Source organism: Cnephaeus nilssonii (genome assembly GCF_951640355.1).
Source record: "Cnephaeus nilssonii genome assembly, chromosome: 21".
Classification (NCBI taxonomy): domain Eukaryota; kingdom Metazoa; phylum Chordata; class Mammalia; order Chiroptera; family Vespertilionidae; genus Cnephaeus; species Cnephaeus nilssonii.
Genome location: NC_137092.1, coordinates 22,495,736 through 22,509,608, shown reverse-complemented (window position 1 = coordinate 22,509,608; position 13,873 = coordinate 22,495,736). Strand labels below are relative to the sequence as shown.

General features: G+C 38.5%; 1 protein-coding gene and 1 pseudogene across 8 annotated transcripts in view; both read left to right on the top strand.

The window, feature by feature from the left end:
- ABL2 (ABL proto-oncogene 2, non-receptor tyrosine kinase) overlaps positions 1-13,873 on the top strand; it is a 99,969-nt gene that overhangs the window by 50,774 nt on the left and 35,322 nt on the right. For 2 of the 7 annotated variants that reach the window (XM_079761023.1, XM_079761021.1), the window contains exon 1: positions 11,840-12,003. The exons of 4 other annotated variants lie outside the window; for them this stretch is intronic. In XM_079761023.1, coding sequence (XP_079617149.1) covers positions 11,892-12,003 — 112 coding nt within the window. In that variant the 5' untranslated portion in view covers positions 11,840-11,891. Of the gene's footprint in view, positions 1-11,838; positions 12,004-13,873 lie in introns of those variants that run through there. One more of the 7 variants, XM_079761018.1, reaches the window with a different exon arrangement.
- Positions 5,327-7,576, top strand: LOC307093177 (small ribosomal subunit protein uS10m-like; annotated as a pseudogene). Its single transcript has 2 exons — positions 5,327-6,064; positions 6,293-7,576. The product of its transcript is annotated as a small ribosomal subunit protein uS10m-like (transcript).

The window sequence follows — 13,873 nt, the reverse complement described above, 5'->3', positions numbered from 1 at the left end:
GGACTTTAGTTTCCTCTAAACTTGTGTCACAATTCTGAACAGAACAGTGTTTATATATAAATTAAATGTAGAAATTTCAGGTTCTGAAGTTAAGCTGCAAATTCTCATTTGTAGGTATTACTAAATTTTAGTGTTCTGAGATGATATACTTATGGTGTGATTTTTTAAAATTAAATTTATTGGGGTGACATTGGTTAATAAAATTATATAGGTTTCAAGTGTACATTTCTGTGTTACATCATCTGTATACCGCATTGGTGCCTACCACCCAAAGTCAAATCATCTTCTGTCACCATATATTTAGTCCCCTTAAATTTCCCCTACCCGCCTTCCCTCTGGTAACCACCATATTGTTGTCTGTGTCTATGTGTTTCATACTAGCAAATAGAATATAACAATACGTTAAAAAAAAAATCCATCACAATCAAGTGGGTTCATTTCAGGGGCATTCCCTGGAATACTAGTCTATCAATGCTCAGTGGAAAGAGACTCAGAGAAAAGAAATCTGAGATATGCTCATGTTATGCCTACCTTTTGGAGGGCTACTCTGAACATGACTATATCAATGACTCTAATAAGTTAGACATTCTCTGTTGTAGGGCTTTTATTCAGCATTTTCCCATTTTATTTAACTATGGAATACTTGGCCTGTGACATCTACTAACCTATTTTATGGAATACACTTTGGGAAATACTGGCTTAACTTGTTACCCAAAATACTGTGACACATGATAAGTCTTTATAAGCATTTAAAAATATATTAACTCTTGTCTTGAGTTGGGTTATATAGCCGATCATATTCTTCTCTTTAAAAAGTGTTCTCTTTTTGTAACTTCTTTTCCCCATTTCTAAGGACATTCTAGGCAGTGGTTTGAAAGTTTGATTACTAGACCAGTAATTTCTTAGTGAGATGAGAAATCAAAGTCTTGGTTACCACCCTAGGCCAACTGAATAAAAAACCTGGAGTGAGGCCCTATAATGTGTTTTTTAACAGGTGCTTCAGGTGATTCGTGTGTATGCTAGTGTTGGAGAACCCACTTTAGGGAATCATTCAGTTTGGGGTTTTATTAGCAGAGCACCAAAATCTGAGACGGTTTGGATCATCTAGGTCTGACTAGGATTAATCAGAACACTTTTCTGTACTATCTGTCGATGCTGAAAACTTTGTAAAACACATGAGAACACTAATACAACAGTTGGACACATTTTATTGCCTTAGTAGTTTTACAGTTTCTGGTTGTGAAATGAATTTATTGGGAAGCCACCAGGAATTGAGAAGGTAGAGAGGGAAAGGAAAGGAAACATAAGAATGCATCATATTTAGTAAAAGTATGCTTTACAATTCTATTTCATAATGTACATGTTTGTATGCAAGCACATATTTTTCTTACTGTGGGTTATGGGTTGGGGGCATATAAAAGGAAGCAGATCTGTTGTAGAGGAATGAACAATGGATTCAAAGTATAAAAACAGGTTTGAGTACCACTCAGTTATGTCTTTTGTCAAAGCTCTATATATCGTAGGATTGTTGTAAAGATTAAATAGGCGTTTCTCAACTGGGGGTGATTTGCTCTCCAGAGGATATTTGACAACCTTTGAGACATTTTTGGTCATCACAGTTGGGGATAAGGTGCTATTTGCATTTAGTGGGTAGAGGCTAAGGGTGCTGCTGACCATACTACAGTTCACAGAGCAGCTCCCCAAAACAAAGAATTACCTAACTCAAATGTCAGTAGTGTCACAGTTGAGGAACCCTGGATTTAAATGATTATGCTTGAAAAGTTGTCATATAAGGTATATATTTGTTTTATTATTAAGAATATAATTTAAATATTTAAAAAAGACTTGCATCTCAGTATTATCTTTCAAAGATGAATTTTTATCATAAAACTAGAGGCCTGATGCAGGAAGATTCGTGCAAGAATGGGCCTTCCTTCCCCTGGCTGCCAGCACTGCCTTCACTCTGGCCAGAGCCGCCTTTTCCCTTCGGCCCGGAGCCACCTTTCTGCCTTCCCACTCTGCCCAGAGGCCTGGAGCGGCTGGAGTGGTGCAGAATGCCTGCGTCATCGCCATGGCGACGATGCAAGCATCCTGCCCAGCTGCTAGGCGCCTGCGTATGCAAATCAACCTGCCATCTTTGTTGGGTTAATTTGCATACTCACTCCTGATTGGCTGGTGGGCATCGTGAAGGTGTGGTCAATTAGCATGTTACTCTTTTATTAGTGTAGATATAGTATATAGGGCATATGAAGGAAATTGGAGCAAATCTGTATGATCTTGGATTAAGTTATTTACCTGACAGGTTTTTATGAGAATTAAATAATTAGATATGTACTAATTATATACATCTAATATGTTAATTAGGTATATACTGATACATGTTCCAAAAGCCTAGTATTCAATTTAAGTAGTGTTTTGATATATATAGGAATGGTGCATAAGAGTATTTGTATAAGAAATGATTTGCATCAATACAAGCAGCTTCATGCCGAAACAGGTTTGGCTCAGTGGATAGAGCGTCGGCCTGCGGACTGAAAGGTCCCGGGTTCGATTCCGGTCAAGGGCATGTACATTGGTTGCGGGCACATCCCCGGTAGGGGATGTGCAGGAGGCAGCTGGTTGATGTTTCTCTCTCATCGATGTTTCTAGCTCTCTATCCCTCTCCCTTCCTCTCTGTAAAAAATCAATAATAAAAAAAAAAATACAAGCAGCTTCAGAGAAGCCTGTATCTAAATACATTAATTTAGTCCAGATTATTTGAGAAATTAATATAATTCTGTTAGTCTGTGTTAGCCAAGTATAAAAAAAGTGTAGCTACCCAGGACTTTTAATCAGAATTCAAATTTGGGGAACAATCTATCAGTACATTCTCTTTCCCATCTTTTAAATTTTTATTTATCTACATACACAGAGGACAAGCTCACCCAGTCTTAGGGCCTTAAATATTTGTTGTTGTTGATGATTTCCAAATTTATGTCTCTGGTCAAAACTTCTCTGAATTCAAACTCTTAAATTCAGCTGCTAATGCCACATCTTCCTTTGGATGTATAATAGGTTTCTTAAGCTTAATATATCCAAAATGGAGCTAACTAACTAAATGGGGTTGCTGTACACCCTTTAAACTATTCTTCTGGTCTCCATCTAATTTTTTTTCTGTCCTGTGATTTTTACCCCACATCATAAATTAGGCCATTGCTAATGCGAACTTTACTATGAGACATAGTACACATAGTCATGTGAATACATAGTATTCACATAGTACTTATAGTTCTGTGTATTCACAGTTTGATACTGACAGATATAGTAAAAATAACTTTAATATAGAGTTTTATTAACTAAGATATATCATTAAAATTTTTCAGTAATTTTGCAATTTCAGTGATAGTTTTTTAAGCTGGAGAGAAATAGAGGATTCAGCAATGAAGTAACAGATTGAATGCTGAGTTTTTTATAGATTATTTGAACAAAAAATGTGTATTAATATGAACTTTAACCAAAAGAATTTTGTAATTTAAAGTATGGTTTTTTCTTATTACCTCTAACACACTGTAGGGAGAATTCTGTTGCTTTGGATAGCCAGCAGTCTCTGAAATAAGGGTAATGAATAAGGTCTTTGTTTCCCTTAGTTAAGTCAATTGGAAATATGTGAGTTCAGCCAGCAGGAAATAGCTTGTAGCCAGGACTCAAGTATAGGGAGTGTAGTATATATACACATGGACATGTCACTTCATAGATATTGTAAAACTAGCTCCATGGGTCTGAAACAGGAAAAACCAGCCTTTTGATTTTTTAGCATCACATGAAAGGATTGTTATGTTGGTAAGTTATTTGCAGGACAGTGACATGCATCCTGAAGGGTAAGGTTAGAGAACCTTTAGAACTGTAAGAAATATCTCCTACTGCATACCACATATACATTACTTTTTGTGTGTGAGATATTTGTCAGGTGAGTCATACACTAAGGAAAGACTTTTGTCTGCTCATCTTTGGAGGAGAAATCAAAAGGAAAGACAGTCTATTTTGTTTTGATCTAAATCTCAAAGAAGAGATGAAAGTTGTACAGTTAATTAGAGAAAAGGTTATTTGTTAAGATGCATTCTAAGTTCTGGCATGACCTATACAAATTTTTAAAACTCTGAGTCATTGTGCATTAACTCTGGAAAAATGTGTGATTACTCAGCTGCCGGGAGTAAATGATGAAATTTCCAGTCCTGTGATGAATGGATTGGTTGGTAAGCACATATTTAACATTCTAATTAGTTTCTTAGGTTTGACTCTTCAGTATTATCCTATGTATGAACAGATGGACCAAGGTCATTCCACTTGGGGAGTCTGGCTCTCTTCAGATTCTTTTGCAGAAGGATAAAGAGACTTGCCTCAGTGTTTTTGTACTACTCTCTTGAATAAGGGAGGCAGCCTGAACTAGTGAAAGGAGCATAGGCTTTGGTGTGAGACAAAACCTAGGGTTTTGAATCCTGGCTTTACCAACTCGTTAAGTTATTTAATATTTCTGAGCATTTGTATATTAGCTCTTCGGGGCTGTAGATAATGATATTATAAATGATGACATATCAGTAGGAAGACTTTGAGTCCAAAGTATGTTGTTATCTGTGGTTTTGTAATTAGAGAAAGCTCCCACTCTAACAGGAGCAAATGAGCCCTTTAAGTGTTTGGAAGTTTTGGATAATGGAGCACACAGTCTCAGCCAGAGTGACAACTTATTTACAGTGGTTTGTGACCCTCCAAAGCTCAGTGCTACTCTACAAAATCTCATCCTTTTGGATTTAATTTCTTTTGTTAGGGAAAATTTGAATTAAATTAAAATCAGTAAATTAAATTTATTTAGATTAGTTTAGTTTAAATTTAATTTTCAGAGTAGTGTTATGGTCCCTAAAGTTAGTATACACTTTTCTTAAATCCAATAAATCTTTATTAAGCATCTTTGGACTCTGCCATTCAAAAGTGTAGTGTCAATGGTTAAGTTATTTAAATATCTGAGTGGACAATTTTCATTTGTAAAACGGAGAAAAAATGGTTAAGTGCATTATGGAGTCCTTAAAAGAGATTATATGCATGCAAAATGCTTAGTGGAGACCTTGACATTATAACTGAAAACTTTAGTTCTTTCTGTATAATCTAAAAGGGGTGCTAAATCTATTAAAAGGTAAGGATAAATTTATTGGGCTCAAGTTGAAGATTTGTATGGCTAAAATAAGTCAGAGGTGTAGAATCTATCTATCTATCTATCTATCTATCTATCTATCTATATATACTAGTAAAAGCCTAATATGCAAATTGTCCCCATGGGAGTTCGACCGGGAGACAGTTCACTTGCTATGACATGTGCTGACCACCAGGGGGCGGTGTGGAACGAAAGGAGGCCCTGCCAGCAGCTGGGGAAGGGAGGCCCTGGTTGGCAGCCGGCAGCCGACATCTGGGGAAGAGAGGCCCCAGTCAGCAGTCAGCAGCCGTCAGCCAGCAGCCAGCAGCCAGGGAAGGGAGGCCCCGGCTGGCAGCCAGAAGGCCCCCGATCGGCCCTAATTGTTGGCCAGGCCTAGGGACCCTACCTGTATACGAATTTCATGCACTGGGCCTCTAGTTAAAAATAAGCAACTGAAGGATCCTGGGACGTCGACATGGCAACATGGTGGCACTAGCTGCGCTCGGGGCCCTGTGCCTGTGTCTCTGGCAGGAAAGCTTAAAGGAAAAACAGGTATTAGCTTGTATGCACTCTCAATTAAGGCAAATTAAATATATATAGTACCATAGTACCATGTTTCCTACAACTAGAAGTTTTGATCCACTAGGGGGAGCTGACAATAAATGATTTGGAAAAGCTGGATTGTTGAGTTATGAGGCACAGTAATGGTGTAAAATGGATGGTTCGAGGGATTTTTTTGTAAACAGTTCTAAGAGCAGTACAGCCAAAAATGGTGGCTTTCTTCTCAGTTCCAGTATGAAGTGGGTACAGTTTTCAAACCTACATGTTGATGTTCCCAAGCATTTGACCAAGCCTGCGATAACTATTTCTGATGAACCAGACACATTGTATAAGCGCCTGTCAGTTTTAAATATATTTTATTGATTTTTTACAGAGAGGAAGGAAGAGGGATAGAGAGTTAGAAACATCGATGAGAGAGAAACATCGACCAGCTGCCTCCTGCACACCTCCTACTGGGGATGTGCCCGCAACCAAGGTGCATGCCCTTGACCAGAATTGAACCTAGGACCTTTCAGTCCAAAGGCCGACGCTCTATCCACTGAGCCAAACCGGTTAGGGCAGCGCCTGTTAGTTTTAGTAAAAGGCCATGATAAGGCTGTGTTGGACAGTTATGAATAATGTGCCGTGCTTGCTGCTAAAGAACTTGGTATCTCTATTGAAGTATATGAACCTCCAAGGAAAATAGAGCGATTTACTCTTCTCAGATCAGTGCATATTTTCAAGAAGGACAGAGTTCAGTATAAACTGAGAACACTTTACAGATGCTTAGAGCTAAAACATCTAACTGGAAGTACAGCAGATGTCTACTTGGAATACATTCAGCAAAACTTACCTGAAGGAGTTGTCATGGAAATTACAAAGACAAAATTAGAACAGTTACCAGAACACATCAAGAAGCCAATCTGGGAAAAGATAACAGAGGAAAAGGAAGAAAGCTGGTCATAAAGTCTCAGAGACTAGTTGTGGGGGTTTTGAATGAGGGTGGGCCAGCCATGTGGACTGAAGTGGAGAGTGCTGCCAGTTGAGATGGTTCTCTGTTGAGTCCACATGTCTGATCATGGGCAGCAGGGGATGGAGCATTAAGGATACAATGGACTGTAGTGAAAGAACCACTTAATCTGTCTTTTATACGTGTCATCATTTCAGTTCTGATTTTACCAAATGTGAGTAAACCATTTTGACCACAAAAAAAAAAAAAAAAAGCAACTGAAGAGGCTCTAAAATATTGTAAGATTAATTCTCTTTAGGTCAGTAATCGTAGTTAATGGCCTTTCTTCTTAGCTTGGATGCACTCTCAATTTGAGTGTATCACCCAACAATCAAAATGGCATTTTAATCACTACTATGCTGGGTATTTCCCTTTGTCTATTTAATTCCTGTATTATCTTTCAAATGGTAGTTCAAGTTCTTAGATTCTCCTTGGATCTGACCTCTCTGACCATTTCTGATTAATCTCTTCCTTTGCCTAAAACGGCAACTGTTGTACTAAACTAAGACACCTTCTATAGTGTATTTACTATAATTATTACTTCCTTTTTTGTCTTTTTTCCTCTAATAAGATGAAGTTTCTACAAGTACAGAATCATTATGCCTCTCTGTCCAATAAAACCCAGCAAAGTGTTTTGCTAATAAATAATGATTAGTAAAAAGGATTGCTAATTTAATAACTCTGAGACTTCCTGTCACAAAATAAAAAAACTGGCCCAGCTGGCATGGCTCGGTGGTGGTTGAGCTTCAACCTAGGAACCAGGAGGTCACCGTTAAATTCCCCGTCAGGGCACATGCCCAGGTTGCAGGCTCGATCCCCTGTAGGGGGCGTTAAGGAAGCAGCCGATAAATGATTCTCATCATTGATGTTCCTCTCTCTCTCTCTCTCTCTCTCTCTCTCTCTTTCTCTCTTTCTCTCTCCCTCTCCCTCCCCCTCCCTCCATCCTTTTCTTAAACCAATAAAAAAAAATACTTAAAAAATAAAAAAGCTATAATGGCATCTCTTCTTTTTCTCTACACCAGTGTTTCTCTTAGATTTAAAAAAGCTTATTAACTTTAGGGATCTTTTTGTAATGAGGGGCCAGTATTTGTTCCTAAAGCCTTGAGCTCACAAAGGGAAAGGGAAAGTGGTGAATGCTGAGAGTAAAGTATCATAATGATGCTCTCCTTTCTTCTTAGAATTCTAGCCAGCTGCTATGTTGGGAGGGTGAGCCTCAAGGGTTAGTAACAGGCAGGGACATGGCAGCTGCCACCTTAGAGATCATGTGGTTCTGACACCGGCTTTGTTTCTTCATCTCAGGAATAATGGAGCTGAATGTATTTTAAGATCTATCATTAGATCCTGAAGTACTTTGTGTCCACCTCTCTGCATTGCTCTCTTTAATGCTGATATGAAAAAGGGATAGGTGGTCTGTTGTGGGTTAGTTTGCCTGTTATAAAAGTGACAGCTCCATTTGTGAGGTATTTGAAATTTAGGGCCTACAATAGGAAGAATCAAAATTTTTTCTTTGTTATATCTAGAGATAGGAGAAACACGAAGTTGTATTTTGTAATTTCCCATTTGTTGATTTTTATTTACTGCCCGTGCTTCTGACAGCTTACAAAATGGGAAATACAAACAACAAAATAAATGGGAAGTGTTCTACCTTACTAGCAGTGAGTTGCAAATTTAAACAAGTAACTGCTCTTTGTCTTTAAAATAGATAAGCACCATTGTGAAGTGAGCATTCTCACATAGTTGATGAGTATAAAGAGAGAACATTTTTTGGAAAGTGGTTTGGAAATATGTATCGTGAGTCTTAAAATGTCTTTGATTTGAAAATTTGCCCTAATGAGATAATGCTAAATAGAGAAAAATTGGGGGGTCTCTTTCTGTTTGATCTCTAAATGTGGGAGTACTTCAAGGCTTGTCCTGGATCCTGCCTCTTGAGTGTGTCGCTTGTGGACATGTAGAGTTATAACCTGGTATGGTCTGAAGCTGTCCACCAGATGCACTGGCTCTGGGGCCTCCAGGGAGATGCAAAGTCAGCCACTGCCTGGGACCACCTGGCAGGAGTTACCCAGCGATCTGCAGAAGGCTGTTATTTGTATTGGGGTTGGAAATGCCCTGGCGAGGCTGAGTTGTGAAGTAAGGCAGGGCAGACTGGTGCTAGTGCCTGGTCTTTGGCCTCATATTGATAGGTATGGAGTATGCTGACGCCAGTTGCTGCTTGTTTAAGAGATTTTAGGAAAGTCTGAAGCCTGAGCCAGGATAGGCTATTCCTATGGAAAAGCCATTGCAAAATCTTGGGTGAGGCTGCAAGTTGGGTGGGGCGGGGTCTTGGGGAATCACCAGGGTGGAGCGAAAAGTGTGAGCCATGCTGATGGAAACAGAAATGCCTGCCAGTCAGCTCTGCAAGAGGGTGAGGTTCCAGTACAGAAACAATGACCCCTGCGAGCACCTCCATTTGGGAAAAAGCCACCTTGAGTTCCTGCCCCGATGCCAGACAATCCAGTTCCTCCCTGTATGTGTCTGGTTTCCCCAGTCATGCTCCCCAATGCTGGAGCTCAGAGGGACGTATAAGTCTGTGTGCTGGCCCTTTAAGAGGGACTGCTGGAGTCTCCAGCAGCCTCTGTTTCACTCAGTCACAATCCCCACTGGTTTTTACAGCCTGAAGTTACAGGGACTTCTCTTCCCAGCTCAGGGGTCTGGTGTGGGGCTGGGACCCCTTGCTTCTTTCTCATGGGAGGCCTCTGCGAGGCATCCCTTCGGATTAAAAACACGCTTCACGTGGGTGTCAGACCAGCCTGTTTTGTGCCTCCACCCCTCCTACCAGTCTCAGTGTGCTTTCTTCTTTACTTCTCTAATTGTAGGACTTCCATTCAGCCAGCTTTTCAGGCCGCCCTGAATGATGATGGTTCTGTATTTTAATTGTAATTATTTTATCTTTCTTTTTTTTATTGATTTCAGAGGAAAGAAGAGGGAGAGAGAGAGATAGAAACATCAATGATAAGAGAGAATCATTGATTGGCTGCCTCCTGCACGCCCCACTGTTGGGATCAAGCCTGCAAGTCAGGCGTGTGCCCTTGACTGGAATCGAACCCGGGACCCTTCAGTCCACAGGCCAATGCTCTATCCACTGAGCCACACCAGCTAGGGCTATTTTAGTTGTAATTTTGATGTGGTTGTGGGAGGGGGTAAGTACTGGCGTTTACCTACACCACCATCTTGGTTCTCCTAGCATAATGTTTTCAAGGCCCCTCTATGTTGCAGCTTCTATAAAAAATTCATTTCTGCCCTAACTGGTTTGGCTTAGTGGATAGAGCGTCAGCCTGCAGACTCAAGGGTCCCGGGTTCGATTCCGGTCAGGGGCATGTACCTTGGTTGCGGGCACATCCCCTGTGGGAAGTGTGTAGGAGGCAGCTGATCGATGTTCTCTCTCATTGATGTTTCTAACTCTCTATCCCTCTCCCTTCCTCTCTGTAAAAAATAAATAAAATATATTTTAAAAAATGTATTTCTTCTTATGGTTTAGTAACATTCCATTGTATCTATATACCACATTTTGTTTATCTAATCACTTCTTTACTCCTGGTTATAAAGTGTTCGAAAATGTAACTATTAATTATTGGTAATTTAAATAGCAGATTTACTGATTAAATAATAAATCATATGCTCTAGAATCCATACAATCTATATAGATATGTAGAGAGCATAGACTATGGAATTTCTTTTCCTTACATATATATATATATATTTTATAATCTAAGGAAGGAAAAATTCAACCTGGTATTTGAAATTCTGAGTCATTAACTGAGATAACCATTAGTCATTTATGTTAACAGAACTGGTTTTATAAAGGTTAATTTTATTAAAAGTATAAGCTTTGTTTAAACTAATAATTACTGCCATCAAAGTCATTCTTCCTCTAAGGTTACATTATAATTTTGTTTCAGCTTTATTGAAGGTTATTTCAATCCTGCTATCCTATCATTTTACCTTGTTACCTTTATTGACCTGGAACCTGGCTCAGTGGTACATAGTAGATGCTTAATAAATACATATCAAATCAGTGAGTGTTTTCAGCTGTATAGTTACAAACATTCTTGTATTATTTTTGTAGATTATACCAGTAAATTCATTTGTTATTTGTAGGTGTTACTAGTTTAATTTTCATAAAATAGTCTTATTTTCATATTCTTAAATTTTATTTAACTTTGTTCCTATATATTAAAAAAGATTAGGTTTTGGCTTTTAAAGGTTTTAGCACTGAAAAGTTTTCAACACTATTATGCCATGTTTTTAAACCTTTATTAAGCTACTTAGGCCCCAGGGATCGGGCCTAAGCCGGCAGTCAAGACATCCCTCTCCCAGTCCAGGGCTCTCGCAGTCTGGGACCCCCTCGCTCCTTACTGCCCGCCTGCAGCGGAAGCGGGAGAGGCTCCCACCACCGCCACTGCTGCGCTCGCTATCCGTGAGCCCGGCTTCTGGCTGAGCAGAGCTTCCCCTGTGGGAGCGCACTGACCACCAGGGGGCAGCTCCTGTGTTGAGCGTCTGCCCCCTGGTGGTCAGTGTGTGTCATCGCGGCTGGTCGTTCTGCCTTTCGGTTGATTTGCATATTAGGGTTTTATTATATAGGATAGAGTCACAATGTTAGTGAAAGGAGTAATTTCCAGGCTTCTGTGTTTATGAATCAGATTGTAACTATTTCTTTGGCTTTGGGTTTGTGGTTTCTTGAACTAATTTAAGTGATGCAAAAGATGAGTCTCCTTAGGCGTTTCCTTTTTTAAAAAAGTGTAATTGGTGTTTTATTGTAAACAGATTTTCTCCAAGGAAAACTTTTCATCATCCATTATGAATGAAATCCCATCTATATATACCAGTCCCTATATATTTTATTATTTGCTACCCATATGTGTGGGTTTTTACTTATTTGTTTTCGTGGGGGGTTTTTCCAAAAGAGTTCCTGTGGTTTTGAAGTAACTATTCTGACTCAATATTTTGCTAATTGCTAATATTTTCCTTTTGATATCCCCAACCTACTTTGGCATTTGTAAATTCTTACACTTCTATTGGTTCCCTCTGGCCACTGGGTGTGTATGACTCAGTGTCACATGCATGTGGTATTACTTGTCACAGTGGAATTCTAAGACTTCCTCATGACATAGAACAGTTTAACTTTCGTGCTTATTGGGCAGAGAAATGGTCCTGGGCACAGTTCTCCTTCCACCTGATAGTTATGGCAGAGATCAGGACACGTTGCTTTGCTGCCTGTGCAGTGAGGCCTCAGAAACTGCTCTACCCACCTTAACAGGTATGATTCGGAGGTGATAGTTTGGGGGAGGGTAGATAAGCACAGTAATCAAGTGTGAATGGAGATCTCAAAAAAATGAATCGTATCTATTACTGTCTTTTTTCTTAGCCAGTGATAGGACGCGCGCGCGTGCGTGTGTGTGTGTGTGTGTGTGTGTTTTCTGGTATTTTACAGTAGGACCTCAATAAGTACTTATTGAAAAGAAGAATAAATGAGTAATAATATGTAGTATTTTGTGGTCTTAAGATACATGTGGCTTGATATGAAGAACTTAAACTATTTCTTGAGAATTGTTGAATGATTTATCCAACCACCTTAAATAATTTTGAAGAGGTATTATAAAGTATTAGCTTATAGGAGAATATGCAGTTTGGTAAAGTAGAATTCTGGCAATATAAGTGTTTGTAAAATACTTGGAAATGCCTAAGCTGAAAATTTGTATATTAATTTTTCTAATTTGTACCTGACAGATTTCTAATTAAATTGATAAAAGCTATTGAATGACTAATTGGTGAAAAGTGTTTTTAATACAGTTAAACATTAAATTTATCTCTGAATTTGAGTTTGAGTTTTAATCTGGATTTTAACTTGTTTAATCCTGATAATTTACTTTGTATAAGCTATTTTTATGTTTAGCCTTATTTTTATTGTGTCCTGCAAGTGTATCAGTAGAAAAAGGTAATAAAACTACCTTTTCTTAATACTCAGAATGTATTTCTGCTACCTGTGTCTTATATTCTATATATGAAAATTAGTCTTTTTTTGTCTCATCTAAGTGTGATCTACCCTATAACAATGATTAATAAATGATCTATCTTCCTATCTAAGGTACCTAATGTGTAGTAGTCACTTCACATTGTTAAAAAATAAAACATTTCCAGACTACACATTTGAATTTGGGTGGGTGCAGGACATTTGAATCATGTATATGTTTTTCTGTTTTAAACTGTTGAGGAAAGTGGTATAGACTAGATGCACTGGATAGCACTGTAACATTTACTACTTGCTTTTCCTGTGGGTTTTTTCTGTCTTTTTTACCTTTATTTTTTAGCTTGTTCTCCTCATTTAGTTCTTTAAGTCTTTATGATTTAATAAATGTTCATTCTTGGCCTCAGGAAAATGTTAGGATGTTGTTTTGTGTTTGAAAAATTTTCCCTTTGTTTTGTGCTAGTGGTGGGATGGCGTTTCTGTGAATATCCTGTGCAGACGGATTGTACGGAAAGTTGACCCTTAGTTTTCTGAGAACAAAAGACTGAGCGGGGAAAAAAGAAGGAAGGAAGGAAATAAGATCTTTTGACTTGATCATAAAGGTTATAAAGCCAGAGATGGGGAGAAGGAGAGTGGGGAATAAAAAGGATTGTTTTCCATTATGGTTCTTTAGTACTTTGGCTTCAAAAATTACTTTTATCCTGTTTTTATTATTTTGTATACTTGAGAAATGTACATTACTGTTTGGTCTGAATACAGGATGAGCAAAAGTAGGTTTATAGTTGTTCATATGGAAAATAATATAATAATAAATAATACAAGAATAAACTGTTTTGCATACTCATAACTGTACTTACTTTTGCCTAACCCTGTATATCTTTTAAGTTTATATAAGATTGTGCAGTAGGTCTCATTCTCTTTTCTCCTTTTGTCAAATAACATGGTTTTTAAGAAGCTGACTTGCCTTTAACAATCCTCCTTTGAGTTTGTTGGGAGTTCCTCTTCAGTACATGTGAACTACATGTCATAGACATGTCTTGCACATTGACAGTCTGTCACTCTACTGTCTTCTGTGCAGAATTCCTGCTCATCCAATTTTAATGCTTTCTCTTCTCTGAAACCTTTACTGACTTCAGAGCTTTGTGCTCTATTTCGTCCTCTC